The sequence below is a fragment of the Chinchilla lanigera genome, unplaced genomic scaffold (assembly GCF_000276665.1).
Source record: "Chinchilla lanigera isolate Chin_1 unplaced genomic scaffold, ChiLan1.0 scaffold00063, whole genome shotgun sequence".
NCBI lineage: Eukaryota > Metazoa > Chordata > Mammalia > Rodentia > Chinchillidae > Chinchilla > Chinchilla lanigera.
Window position 1 is genome coordinate 13,216,880 of NW_004955464.1, and position 12,374 is coordinate 13,229,253.

At 46.4% G+C, this 12,374-nt stretch overlaps 2 protein-coding genes and 1 pseudogene across 3 annotated transcripts in view; 2 read left to right on the forward strand and 1 right to left on the reverse strand.

Annotated features, from left to right (window-relative positions):
* The window catches only part of LOC102021640, a 14,213-nt pseudogene extending 12,630 nt beyond the window's left edge, over positions 1–1,583 (forward strand).
* Positions 1–9,395, forward strand: part of Zswim5 (zinc finger, SWIM-type containing 5) — a 176,558-nt gene extending 167,163 nt beyond the window's left edge. For both annotated transcript variants that reach the window (XM_005398718.1, XM_005398717.2), the window contains exons 12-14: positions 4,280–4,443; positions 5,034–5,115; positions 5,838–9,395. In XM_005398718.1, the coding sequence (XP_005398775.1) occupies positions 4,280–4,443; positions 5,034–5,115; positions 5,838–6,700 (1,109 nt within the window). In that variant the 3' untranslated portion in view covers positions 6,701–9,395. The remainder of the gene's footprint in view (positions 1–4,279; positions 4,444–5,033; positions 5,116–5,837) is intronic.
* Positions 9,392–12,029, reverse strand: Urod (uroporphyrinogen decarboxylase; the record flags this gene model as incomplete). The annotated part of the gene is given in 9 exon segments (XM_013521739.1): positions 9,392–9,630; positions 9,964–10,030; positions 10,123–10,223; positions 10,383–10,520; positions 10,866–11,027; positions 11,146–11,343; positions 11,572–11,634; positions 11,712–11,791; positions 11,917–12,029. Coding segments are annotated over 9 exon segments (1,084 nt in total), but the record flags the coding sequence as incomplete, so codon positions are not given.
* Positions 12,030–12,374: the final 345 nt, after the last annotated feature.

Here is a 12,374-nt window from a genome sequence, read left to right on the forward strand (position 1 = left end):
GCTGCCTGGGCCAAGAGTTTACCTTAAATCTCAGAGCAGACTTGGGACTTGGACTTTTCGGCAATGCTGAAACTGTTAAGACTTTAGCAATTCTTAGAGATGGACTAAATGCCTTTTGCATAAAGGAATGTACATGAGTCTTTGGGGGATCAGGGGAATAATGTTATGGTTTATGTCTAGTGTCCCCCCAAAGCCTCATGCGGTCGTGGGGAACAGGCTTTTCAGAGGTGTATGAATCTAGAGTTTCTGATAGATTCACGGTTCAGTGCTAGGATTAAGGGTGTGAGTGCTACACCCACCTTAGGGTAGCCTATATACAGTATAAGGGACAGAAAGAGGCTTGTGCCCCCTCATTGCTTTTGCTGTCTTCTGCTGCCATGAACTATTGCCTCTCTGCCATGTGCCACCCTGCCTTGGAGCCAGCTGATTACAGACTGAAACCTCTACAAACTGTGAGCTAAATAAACCTTTCCTCCTTTAACTTTGAGTGTTGGGTATTTTGTCTCAGTAATGAGAGAAAAGTAACTAATCACAGCATATGCAGCCTTCTTCACACAACTATTCCAGTGGTCTTGAGCTTTCCCTCACCTGGTTGAAATCGCAACCCTTTAAAGAATAACCATCGAGCAAGCTGCAGAAGAGGTGATGGTCTAAGACGATAAGATTACTGTCATGCTGTTGGGTCAGTTGATAGTGCATGTGCTAATGACTTTCTGGGAAAGTCTAGGCTTGTAAACGTGCCCTTCTGGGTGGTTTAGAAGCTGATCTTGAAAAAGAAATGGTTCTATAGCATAGAAGCTTATTTCTTGAGACACCTAAAATTGTAACAAGTAAGGACTGTTTTGTAACCATGAATTCTAAGTTTGTGATGGTAACTATACAATTCCATCAACAAAATGGAGAGAATCATCTCAATCTGGTGCAGAGAAATATTAATGTTTTTAAATTCATTGTCCCTCATTTTCATGAAGTACTAACCTGATTGCATCATGATTGTGGTTTTTAGGCCAGTGTGCATGCTTATATATGTTATCTAAAAACTAAGTGTGATACCCAACCCTGGGTGATAGAAAATGCATGTAATCTGGATTCTGCTGGATTTATCGTATGGCTGAAAACTTTGGCATTCATTCCAGCACCTACCATGGATGGACTTTGGGAGAACATGGCAACTTGTGTGGCTGTATGGAGTAGTCGGAGTGCAGCAGGTGCTTTCCTTCCAGGAACTGAATCTATAAATGGCAACAGACAGTGATAAGGAAAATTGGAAAGAAGTGCTTAAGATGGTGGCCAGTTGGAAGTTCCTGTGAAGTCATCAGCTAAAAGGATACACCAGCTGGGATACTAGATTAAATGTGGCTGACCTCTTGGAATCTAGGCTGAAATATCTATCCAGAATTCATCTACTGCCAGCATTGATGAAGGGGTTGTGTGGTATTGAAGTCTCCCTGAGTCCCATGCATCATTAACCCTCAGGGATTAACTAGCATTATCAACCAGAAGCTGAAGGATGATAAGGTTACTCATTTTTTAAAAAGTACAAATACTCTTAGGACATCCAGAGAGAGCTAAAATCCCTGTGACTGATGAGTTCTAGGCTGTAGAGATTTTAAAACTGCAATGTAACTCAGAGCATTTAGTTGTCATCCGTGTACATGGGTCATAGTTTGTTTCTTCTGTGATATGTGATACAGACTCACAGAATCAAAGCCTAGGCTGGTTTAATGGTTACAATATGAGCTTTCAAGCAAATAAAATTATTTTAGTGTGGAAAAATGCCAAGGTAAGCCACAAACTAGGACAAAATATCTGCAAACCATACCTAATGAAGGATTTGTAACCCCAAATTCACACAGATCTCAACAATAAGAAAACAAGCCATCCAATTTAAAAATTGGCTAAAGCCAGGCATGGTAATGCACACCTGTAATCTCAGCACTCTGGGAGGCTGAGGCAGGAGGATCACAAGTTTGAGCCCAGACTCGGTAACTTAGAAACTTAGGGAGACCTCGCCTCAAAATAAAACATAAAAAATGACTGGGTTACTGCTCAGTGAAACTTCTATTACCACAGTTAATTAATCAATCATTCAATCAATAAAAGTGGCTAATGATCTGAAAAGACACCTTACCATAGACGATATACAGATGGTAAGTAAATACATGAATGAAATGCAAATTAAAATAACAGCAAGATACCACCAGACACTATTAGTAAGGCTACAGTACAAAACACAACACTAAATGCTGGCAGTGATGGGGAGCAACTGTATAGCCACTTTGGAAGACATTTGGATAGGTTTTGGTTGTTTGTCTTTTTTTTTTTTTGCAAAAATAACTCTTCTTACCATATATGATCCAGGAATCTTGCTCCTAGGTATTTACCCACATGACTGAAAAACCTACATCCATACCAAAACCTGGGCGTGAATATTTATTTTATCTTTATTCTTAAATGCTTTAAAATGGAAGCAGCCAAGATGTCCCTCAAAAAATGAACAGAGAACTAGTAATGTAACTCAGTGGTAGAACACTTTACCTAAAATCCCCAGCACCTAAAAAAAAGAGTAAAATAAAAGGTGACCAGATAAATGGTGATGTATCCATACAATTTGAAATGTTATTTAGCAATAGCAAGAAGTAAGCTATTGAGCCACAAAAAAGATATAGAGGAAGTGTAATATGCACTGCATATTGAAAGAAGCCAGTGTGGAAGGTACATGCTGCGTGATTGCAACTGTATAACACTGGAAAAGGCAAATCTGTGGAGACATTTTAGTTGTCAGAGGTTCAGGGGGAATGGGGAAGGTTTAAAAGACATGAAGCAAAAGAGATTTTTTAAGACAGTGAAATTATTCTGTATGATATTGTAATGGTGAATCATAACATCCACTTGTCAAAACCCATAGAATCATATAACACAAAGAGAGACCCTAAGCAAAGCATGGACTACAGCTAATAATGTATCAATATTGGTTCACCTACACAGTACTACACAAATGTAACATGTTAATAATAGAGGACATATGGATCTCTACTACCAGGTTTCTTCTCTGTAAACATAAACCTGCCCTAAAATAATAATATAAAAAAAATTTTTAAGATGGTAAAAAATAAAGGACATCTCTTCCATAATTCTGACACCCAAAGACAAGTATTATAAGACATTAGTATAAACATTCCTGGGGCTTTTCTATTTATATTTATTCATACATGTATTAAACACTGCTATTTTTCTCATTTTATAACAATAGAAGCCTAAATGTTATTGCTTCCATTTTATAGATGGAATGAATTGTTTAATGGGTGAACCAGGTTCAGTCCCCAATGTACTTTACTCCAAAGCCTGTACTCTAACCACTACATCATTTTATTTTATCAACAGCTACAAAACAAAAATAGGACCCACATTTTGTTCTATTTCACATATTTACCCTTCATAATACTTACCAATCTTTTAGCCAGGAATAGTGGCACATACTTATAATAAATCCCAGTGCACGGGAGGCTGAGACAGAAGGATTGCCAGAGTTTGAGAGCAACCTGGGCTACACAGTGCATTCAAGACCAGCCTGAAATACAGAGCAAAACCCTGTCTGAAAAACAGAAAAACTATCCCAATATTTTATACACTATACTAATTTCATATAATAGTCTTCACTTCATAGGTGGTGTGTTCCTTATCTTTGTGTATTAGTACCTTTTATAGAATCTTTGTCTATTGAATAGGAAGCAGTGGCTTGAGTCTGTTTAGCTCCAGTGAGTTGTTGTGAGAAGCAAATAGAACTGGCATACTTTTGTGGCAGTAATGTAACTCACTGTCTCCTGTTTAGTAGTTTCCAAAATGCAGGTGTTCAAGAAAGTTGTTTCCAAGTTGGGTGTGGTGGCGCATACCTGTGATCTCAGTACTTGGGAGGCTGAGGCAGGAGAATTGCTATAAGTTCCAGGCCAGCCTGGGCTACATAGTTCAAGACAAGCCTGAACACAATGAGACCCTATCTCTCAAAAAAAGACAGGAAATTTTTCTGATACTTAAAGAGCCTAAGGATATGGTGGGTGAAGAGTAGAGAAAGATAAAAATGTTCAGAGAAGAGAATTCATGTGGCTAGCTCAGGACAGAAGGAACCACCAGAGTTAGTGGAGACAACTTGATCACTCAGAAGAAGAAGTATTGAATGAATTATAGCCATCAGTTCAACCAGTATTTGTTGTGATCAGCTGATGGCCTAGGGAAACTTTAAGTTAAACCCTACCCCTGCCCCTTCTCTCCACACCTATAGGGGACACTCGCAGACTCCGGACTATTCTGGAAGCAATACAGAAGCACATCCATTCTTCCTCCCTCATCTTCAAGCTGGCCCAAGATGCATTCAAGATTGCTACTCCCACGGACAGTAGTACAGACAGCACCCTGCTCAATGTGGCCCTTGAATTGGGGTTACAGGTATGAGGTGGGGGAGGGCTGTTCCCACTTTAGGTTTCTAATGACAGCTGGCAAAAGGTAAGATCCCCAGGGGACTGACACAGACCAAGTCTGACTCTCTCTGTGCCCCAAGAACATGAGTTCTAGGCTAGGCAAAAGGTAAGGACTCTAAATTGGGCTTCATCTTTAAGAATAAGCAAAATAGCTTTAGGATCCAAGGGGGTCTCCATCTTCTCTCCATCTTCTTATTCCTCCAAGTCAAGAAAGATGTAAGAATTTTATTTGGAGCCAGGCGTTAAGAGATTACAGCCACGTGCCTGTAACCTCAGCACTCAGGAATATAAGGCAAGAGGATTGTCATGAGTTCAAGTCCAGCCTGAACTACATAGAAAGACACTGTCTAAAAAAAATGTTAACAGGTTATCAGAGAAGCCACCTATTAATGAATGAAAAGGGTAGGGGAGATTTTAACCCTGATCATACTTAACAGGAGAAAGATTGCTGTTTAAAGCACCAACACAATATTTAAATAAATAAATGACAAGATAAGGTGGGAAAGAAGAGGTCCTAACAATTGGGCTCCGTCCACTCAGTGTGACTTTCATGCCCAGGTGATGCGGATGACCTTATCAACTCTTAACTGGAGGCGCCGGGAGATGGTCCGATGGTTGGTGACCTGTGCTACAGAAGTGGGTGAGTCCCCCCACCCTGCCCCACCCCACCTCACCCCAAGAGAGTTTCTAGGCCCAACTCTTGGTCAGGACAATGAATCTTTAGAGCTGTTGTATTTCATTCCTGATGGCCTAGGAAAGGATGGGACTGCTGGTAAGAAAAGATGGCCTCTGTTCAGCCAGCCCAAGCTCTGCTCTTACTGCTAGGATCATATCCTGATGTCAGCAGCACTCTGATCAGAAACACATCTGAGAGAATGCATTTCGTCCACCAGTACTCACGTGCTCCCTTGGGAGGTAGTGAGCCCAGTGGTTTGGTCCCAATCCTAGTCCACGTTGCTGAGAAACCCCAGACAACTTGGAGGCTCAGGACCCCTTCTGGAGTCCAAAGCCCCAGCTCAAGACTCGGAGGCCCCACTTCAGCTAGAACCCCCAGGCAGACCTGCAACCCCTGCCTTGAGTCAGACGAACTGCATGCTCTGTTGCTTCATCTTTGTGAGGAGCAAAGAGCACTGCAGAGACTGTCAAACCTCTGACCTGGGGAAGGCAGGGATGGGAGAGACCCCAAACAGGGTCTGGCCCTCTGGGATGCTCCCCTTGCCTTGGTTTGCCTCAGATCACCTCAAGGCTGCGGAGGAGGGAGAATTCATCTCTGCAGGCCAAGTTCAGACCCCAAATGGTAATCTGGGCAGACCTGGATCGGGACCTGGATGGCCACTGCTGAGCTCAAGCTCTCCCTGACAGGTGTACGGGCCCTCGTGAGCATCTTGCAGAGCTGGTACACACTCTTCACTCCTACTGAGGCTACTAGTATTGTAGCTGCCACCGCTGTATCCCACACCACTATCCTGCGCCTCAGTCTTGACTATCCACAACGGGAGGAACTGGCCAGCTGTGCTCGCACACTGGCCCTGCAGTGTGCTATGAAGGATCCACAAAGTTGTGCTCTGTCAGCTCTTACACTGTGTGAGAAAGACCACATCGCCTTTGAGGCAGCCTACCAGATCGCCATTGATGCTGCTGCCAGTGGCATGACGCATTCACAGCTGTTCACCATTGCCCGCTACATGGAGCTCCGTGGCTACCCGCTACGTGCCTTCAAGCTGGCCTCACTGGCCATGAGCCATCTGAACCTAGCCTACAACCAGGATACCCACCCAGCCATCAACGATGTGCTCTGGGCTTGTGCTCTCAGCCACTCTCTGGGCAAGAATGAGCTGGCAGCTCTCATCCCTCTGGTGGTGAAGAGTGTACACTGTGCCACAGTGCTCTCAGACATCCTGCGGCGCTGCACAGTGACTGCACCTGGTCTGGCTGGCATCCCAGGCCGCCGCAGCTCTGGAAAGCTCATGTCGACTGACAAAGCTCCATTGCGCCAGCTGCTGGATGCCACCATCAATGCCTACATCAACACCACACATTCCCGCCTGACACACATCAGCCCCCGCCACTATGGAGAGTTCATTGAGTTTCTCAGCAAGGCTCGGGAGACCTTCCTGCTGCCCCAAGATGGCCACTTGCAGTTTGCCCAGTTCATTGACAATCTCAAACAGATTTACAAAGGCAAGAAGAAACTGATGCTGCTGGTCCGAGAGCGCTTTGGCTGAAAAAGCAGAGAGCTCCCTGCCAGGGCAGCCTGGGCTCCTAGCTACCATCAAGTCAGGCCAAGGACACTGAAACATTTGTCCACCCTGAGAGGACTCTGACCACCTGTGGCTGAGGCCAAAGGACCAGGCGAAGGATGGGGAGAGTCCAACTTTAGCTAATACATCTGCCTTGGCAAGCTTCTCGCTACAGCCCGCTGTTCCTAGAGGAGCGGGGCCCTGCAGATCGACGAGAAACCCCACAACATGCCACCTCACACCCCTGTATCCTGTGTGTCCTGGGCATTGGCCCTCTCTCCCTTCGCAAACACAGAACACTGTTTCATCTCAGGGATTGCTTAACCAGAGAAACGGAAGCATTTATGATACTGTAAATACTATAGCATATGTGTTGCCAATTATTGTAAAGTTGTAACTATTTATAATTCTGGTCGATTTGATAGGCATTTAACATAGTTGGGTGGGAGGATAGGCTTGTTTTCTGAGGAGACTCACAACCATTTCTCAGGTTTCCTTTACAGAGTATATACTGTTGGCAGTGGACAAGTGGGGGTAGTAGGGGGAAGTGGCCGTTACAATAATCCCCAAGTCTTGTCTATGCAGAAACCACAGCCTGTACACAGGGCATCTATAGTCCAGTGGTTGGTCAGGGGCAGAGGCCAAGACTGGACGTAGACTTCCGCCTCACAAAGCTGTGAGAACACTGAAGCTCCTGCTCCTGCCTCAACAGCCTCTCCAGGAGCCTGCTCAACACTGAGTAACAAATACAGGGAGAAGATGAAGGTCAGGGAAGCAACAGCTCAAAATAGCCATCTGCTCTGGTCACCGTCATGTTAGAGCATATATTTTCATCTCTACTTCCACGTGTGTGTGTATGTGTAAGTACATGTGTATGCGTGCATGTATATATGTGTGTGTGCCTGTGTCATGCGTGTGTTGGAGTGTGGGTTTCTGTGTGTTTACTGTTTTCTTCCCATGTTTGCATGGGCACACATAAGTGTGTGAATATATCCATGTCTGTCTGTGTGCGCCTGCTATCCATTTATGTACGTACCCCAGTTATTTCTGCTCATGGGCACATCTGTGTAATCATGTTGCAAGAATGGCTGCATGAAGGTGGCCCTCTTTGCCAGATCTCATTTCTCTTGTCCTCTCTCACCAGTTAGATATTTGCTCTCCATCTCTGTGCTTCCTCTATTCCCCTTCCTTCTAGATAGACAACTTCTAAGCACCAGTGTCTCTGCTCTGAGATCGGATGCCTCAGCTTCACAGTTCTCACCCACACTTGCTTTCTTCCCCTGCCTTTCTACCTCAAGCTCCCTCTACCTGCTTTGTCACAGTCATTGGATGCTGATTTGGAGGCTGAGGCTGGCATGCCTTTGGCCTTTCCTTTCCTAGTTCCTGGCCCTGGTGGGCAACCTGCCTCAGCCCTAGCTGACCTCCACAGTGTCATCATGTCCCTGCTACCTTCCTGACCCCTATGCTCAGCCTGGAATTGTTATAGAAGGTAGCAATGGGCACTCAGAAGAGCCAATTGAATATCAGTGTCTTGGTATTTACTGTTTTGTGTCTTAGTTCCAGAGTAGGGGTGGGGTTTGATAGGAAAGGGATTGTATAGCTTAGAGTGTGAACTAAGGGCCTCTCTCTGTCTGCTTTATTTTCCTCTTCGGCAAGCTGTTTATGTCATTTTTTTACTCCAAACTGAACAGTAAGTTGTACTTGCTACTTGTGGCTACTAAAGTCTTGCTCTCCAGCCAAGGGCCCCTATAACGTCTCAGCCCAATGGGTTGGTTTAAAAAGAAAAAAGCAGCAGCCACTCCGATTTCTGTATCACAATCGCCCTTTTTTAGTGAGTGTGTGAATTCACAGTGCTTTTCTATGAATAAATCATGGATCACAGAGAAGATCATTTTTCTAAAAGTAGAAATTGTGTTCTCTCAATAAATGAGGCCTTTCTTTCCCTTCTGTATTGTCCTGAAAGAGGGAACTGGTTGGGCCTCTAGGGAGATGCAGAATGACAGAACTTCCTTCCATACCAGGCTGCTTCAGAGCTTGTAGGCACCTTAGAGCCTTGTCCTGGGAAATGGAGGTCCCTATGTTGGGCAGAGTCCCAACATGCTGAGAAAAACTGCAGAGTGTGCTCAGAAAAGAATGCAGAGCAGTCCTTAGTGCCAGAGGGCCCTTGGGCTTCAGAGGCCTTCATAGTGTGGACCAAAGTCTCCAATCCAAAGCAACTCAGCTTTGATTCTCTATGCCCTTCTTTTGGTGTCTAAGCTTTGGTTCCTTACCTTCCCCTTGCTTAACTAGCTTCTCCCCATTAACTCCATCTTCCCTAGGACTCTCCGAAGGGTTTTAGCCACTTCTGTACCCCTCTTTGATCTGTACCCCTCTTTGATCTGTACTCCCCTTCTTCCCCTAACACAAAGCCCTGTCAATTTGGCCTTTGTAGCCTGTGGGGACCCCACTGCTTTCTCCAACTGTGACTGCTCCAACAGCTAGGAAGCCCTCCCTGACGCCATATAGCTCTGGGACTGGGCTATCTGACAGCGTGAGGTATTAAGGATCCTGAATCAAGTGCTATGGCACAGGTGCACTGATCCTAAGACACCTGTGAGGGAGAATGCAGAAGAGGCCGCAGGGAAGGCTCATGACTGAGGATAAGGGCATGAATCTGTAACAAATAAAACCACAAACTAGATTCCAACTCCAGAACTTTTATTCTCCTGGAAACAATCTCTGTGTTAGCAGTACTTGAAGGAAAAGTTGTATGCTTAGTTCTTTCGAAGCAGGCGTGAATGTCTATGCACAGCATCCACAAAGGCCCCTACATGTTCTGGGTCCATGTCAGGGTAAAGCCCATGGCCCAGGTTGGCAATGTAGCGTTGTGGCCCAAAGTCATCTAGCATCTGCTGCACCAGCCGACCGATCTCCTCCTGGGGAACAACAGATCACTGTCTATAGAGGAGGTCAGCAAGGCTCTGTCCTCCTCACACATACTAGTGACAGATACACATGCAGGCACGTTTCTGCTCCACGTTACTCAATCATTAACTCAACCAAATGTATCAGCTACCTCACATGGGCCAAGCACTAAGTAAACACAAATGAACAAGAAAAATTCCTTACTTCCTAGGGTTTAATGCTGTGTATATAGAGTAGAGGAGGGACAAATAGGCGTAATGAAGGGAGACAGTCATACAACCACAGTCACAGCCAAAGGAGTGCACAGAGACGACTTGTACACACATAGGGGCCCCAGTTGTTACCTCGGATGCATACAGGGCACAGGGGTCCAGGTTGCCCTGTAGAGTCACCGTCTTCCCCACAAGCTTCCTAGAAGCAAGAGCCAGTGCCACATTCTGGTGACTGCATATTAGGCAGCTCCACCCACCTCCAAACTTAAGGGCTGTCCCTCCAACACTCACCGGGCTTTCCTTGGGGCCACTGTCCAGTCAAGCCCAACCACCTCATACCCAGACTGAGCCAGCTCCTCCAGGGCAAAATGCCCATCCTTAGCAAAGATGATCTGGAGGACAGAGCAGATCTCTTAGGCGACATAGGGCCTAACTATGCCCTCTTTCTTGGCTGTGCTTCTGCTGCCCTCCAGTGGTCACTTCAGTCCATGCAGGACTCAACCCTTAAAGCTCTACAGACCCATCTTCACCCAGCCTATCCCAATCCTCACCATGGGCACTGGTGCCAGGCCTGCTTCCTGCAGCCCAGCTTTCACGCGCTTGGCCACATCACGAATATAGGGTAGTGCAAACATGTTGAAGAGCTGTGGGCCAAGATGTCCTGCATGGGACTCAAAGAGTTGCAATGCCTAGGTCAGAGATGGTGAAAAACAAAATACATTTAACACAAAGAAGAAATAGCTCAGCCCCCATGTACAGAAATGTCTCATTTCTCCAAGTAACTTTAAGCCCTATGACTGCAAGAGCCTTGTTAATATCAGTTCCAGTCAAAGAGTTTTGCCTTCTCCAGACCCCAGTGGTAGCTTTGGTCTTCAAACATTCAGAACATTCATTAAGTCCCTCTGGTGGGCTTGTCTACTCCAGTCAGATCTCTGAAGGTCAAGCTAAGTCCTCTGCCCCCTCTAGTTTAGGAGACCAATGCCCTTGGTCCTCATAGTCCAAACCCCACTATTTGCCTCTCCCACAGGACTTACCTGGGCACCAGCAACCACCTGTCCTATGAGATATGGGACCAGAGCATCAGTGAGGATGCGAAGCAGCTGGTGACTGGCCTGAGGTCTTTGGTAGAGCCACCGCTTGGCCTGAGCCATGGTGCTTGAGCTGCCACCCTCAATCATGTACGTCATCAGGGTCCACTACAGAAGTATACAAAGATGTCACAGTCCAGAAGGTAGACTGACACTTCCTTCCCTTGTCCATACCAGACCTGCCAGAATGATCTTGTGCCCCAGTCCCAGCCCTGTCCCACATTACCGGGGCACCAGCAAAGCCAATCAGTGGCACACGCCCAGCCAGCTTTTGCCGGGTGAGAGTGATGGCCTGGAACACATAGCCCAGCTCAGAGGCCACTGCTGCTGGATCCCGTAGACGCTCTAGATCCCGCTCTTCTCTTAGTGGCTCTGGGAAGCTGGGTCCTTTGCCAGGTACCATGGTCACCTCCATGCCCAGTGCCTGGAGAGGGATAAAACATTTGGGTTCCCAAACTGGAACGCCGGGAGGAAAGGTTCAGCCCATGCCAGGAGGAAAGGAATAGGAGAATAAAACTCCATCTCTTTCAGCCTTCACTTTCCCTTCTATCCAGTTAGAATAAGTGCTGATCTTGAACTTTAGCAAGACTGATAAGATTTCCACAGCGTCCTTTCCACTGTTCCCATTCCGGGATCAGGTTTAAACGGGTACCTGGGGTACAACAAGGATGTCGGAGAATATGATGGCAGCATCCAGAGGGAAGCGACGAAGTGGCTGTAGAGAACAGGAAATAAGTTGCTGGGTGGCAAGCTGAGGGAGTAAACCTGATCCGTCTTTTGTGGACCCCTCACCTGCAGAGTCAGTTCACAGCAGGCCTCTGGAGAGCGACAGGTGCTGAAAAAGTCCTGGGCAGCCCTGGTTTCCCTAAACTCTGCAGGCAGAGAGGGAAGGCAAGGGTCAGTCCTGAGGCCTGTGAGAGCCCTGGCCTTACCCTATAGAACTTTTCATCCTCCAGAGTTTTAAATTCCATCTAGGCTTCCAAGACTTGCCCCTAACCTGGTAAGTAGCGACCAGCCTGCCGCATACACCAAACAGGAGTGTAGTCTGTTTCCTCTCCCCAGGCTGCTCGAAGGAACGTGTCATTCTTCAGCTCCGGAAAACTCTGAGGTCTGGCGAACAGATCAGGGTGAAAATAGGTGTCAATATGCTAGGCTGGATGTTGGGGAAGGTGCGGGTTCTAGGTGGATTCAGTCGTGCCCCGTTATCTACCCGCTCCAGACCTGCTCGAAAGTCGTGGCTCCCCGCCCACCCGTTTCACCTCGTCTCTGCCTATCAGGTGGTGCACACGACTGTAAAAGGGCCGCGCTGGGGCCTCTTCCCTATGCATACTCCCAACTCTTCCAAACTCAAAAGAATTGGAGAAGCGGGAGTGAGAGGATAAAAGCCCAGTAGGAAAGTTTGCGGGAGAAGAGTCACGGGACTAACGAATCTCAGGAACGGGGCGTCAAAGAGCT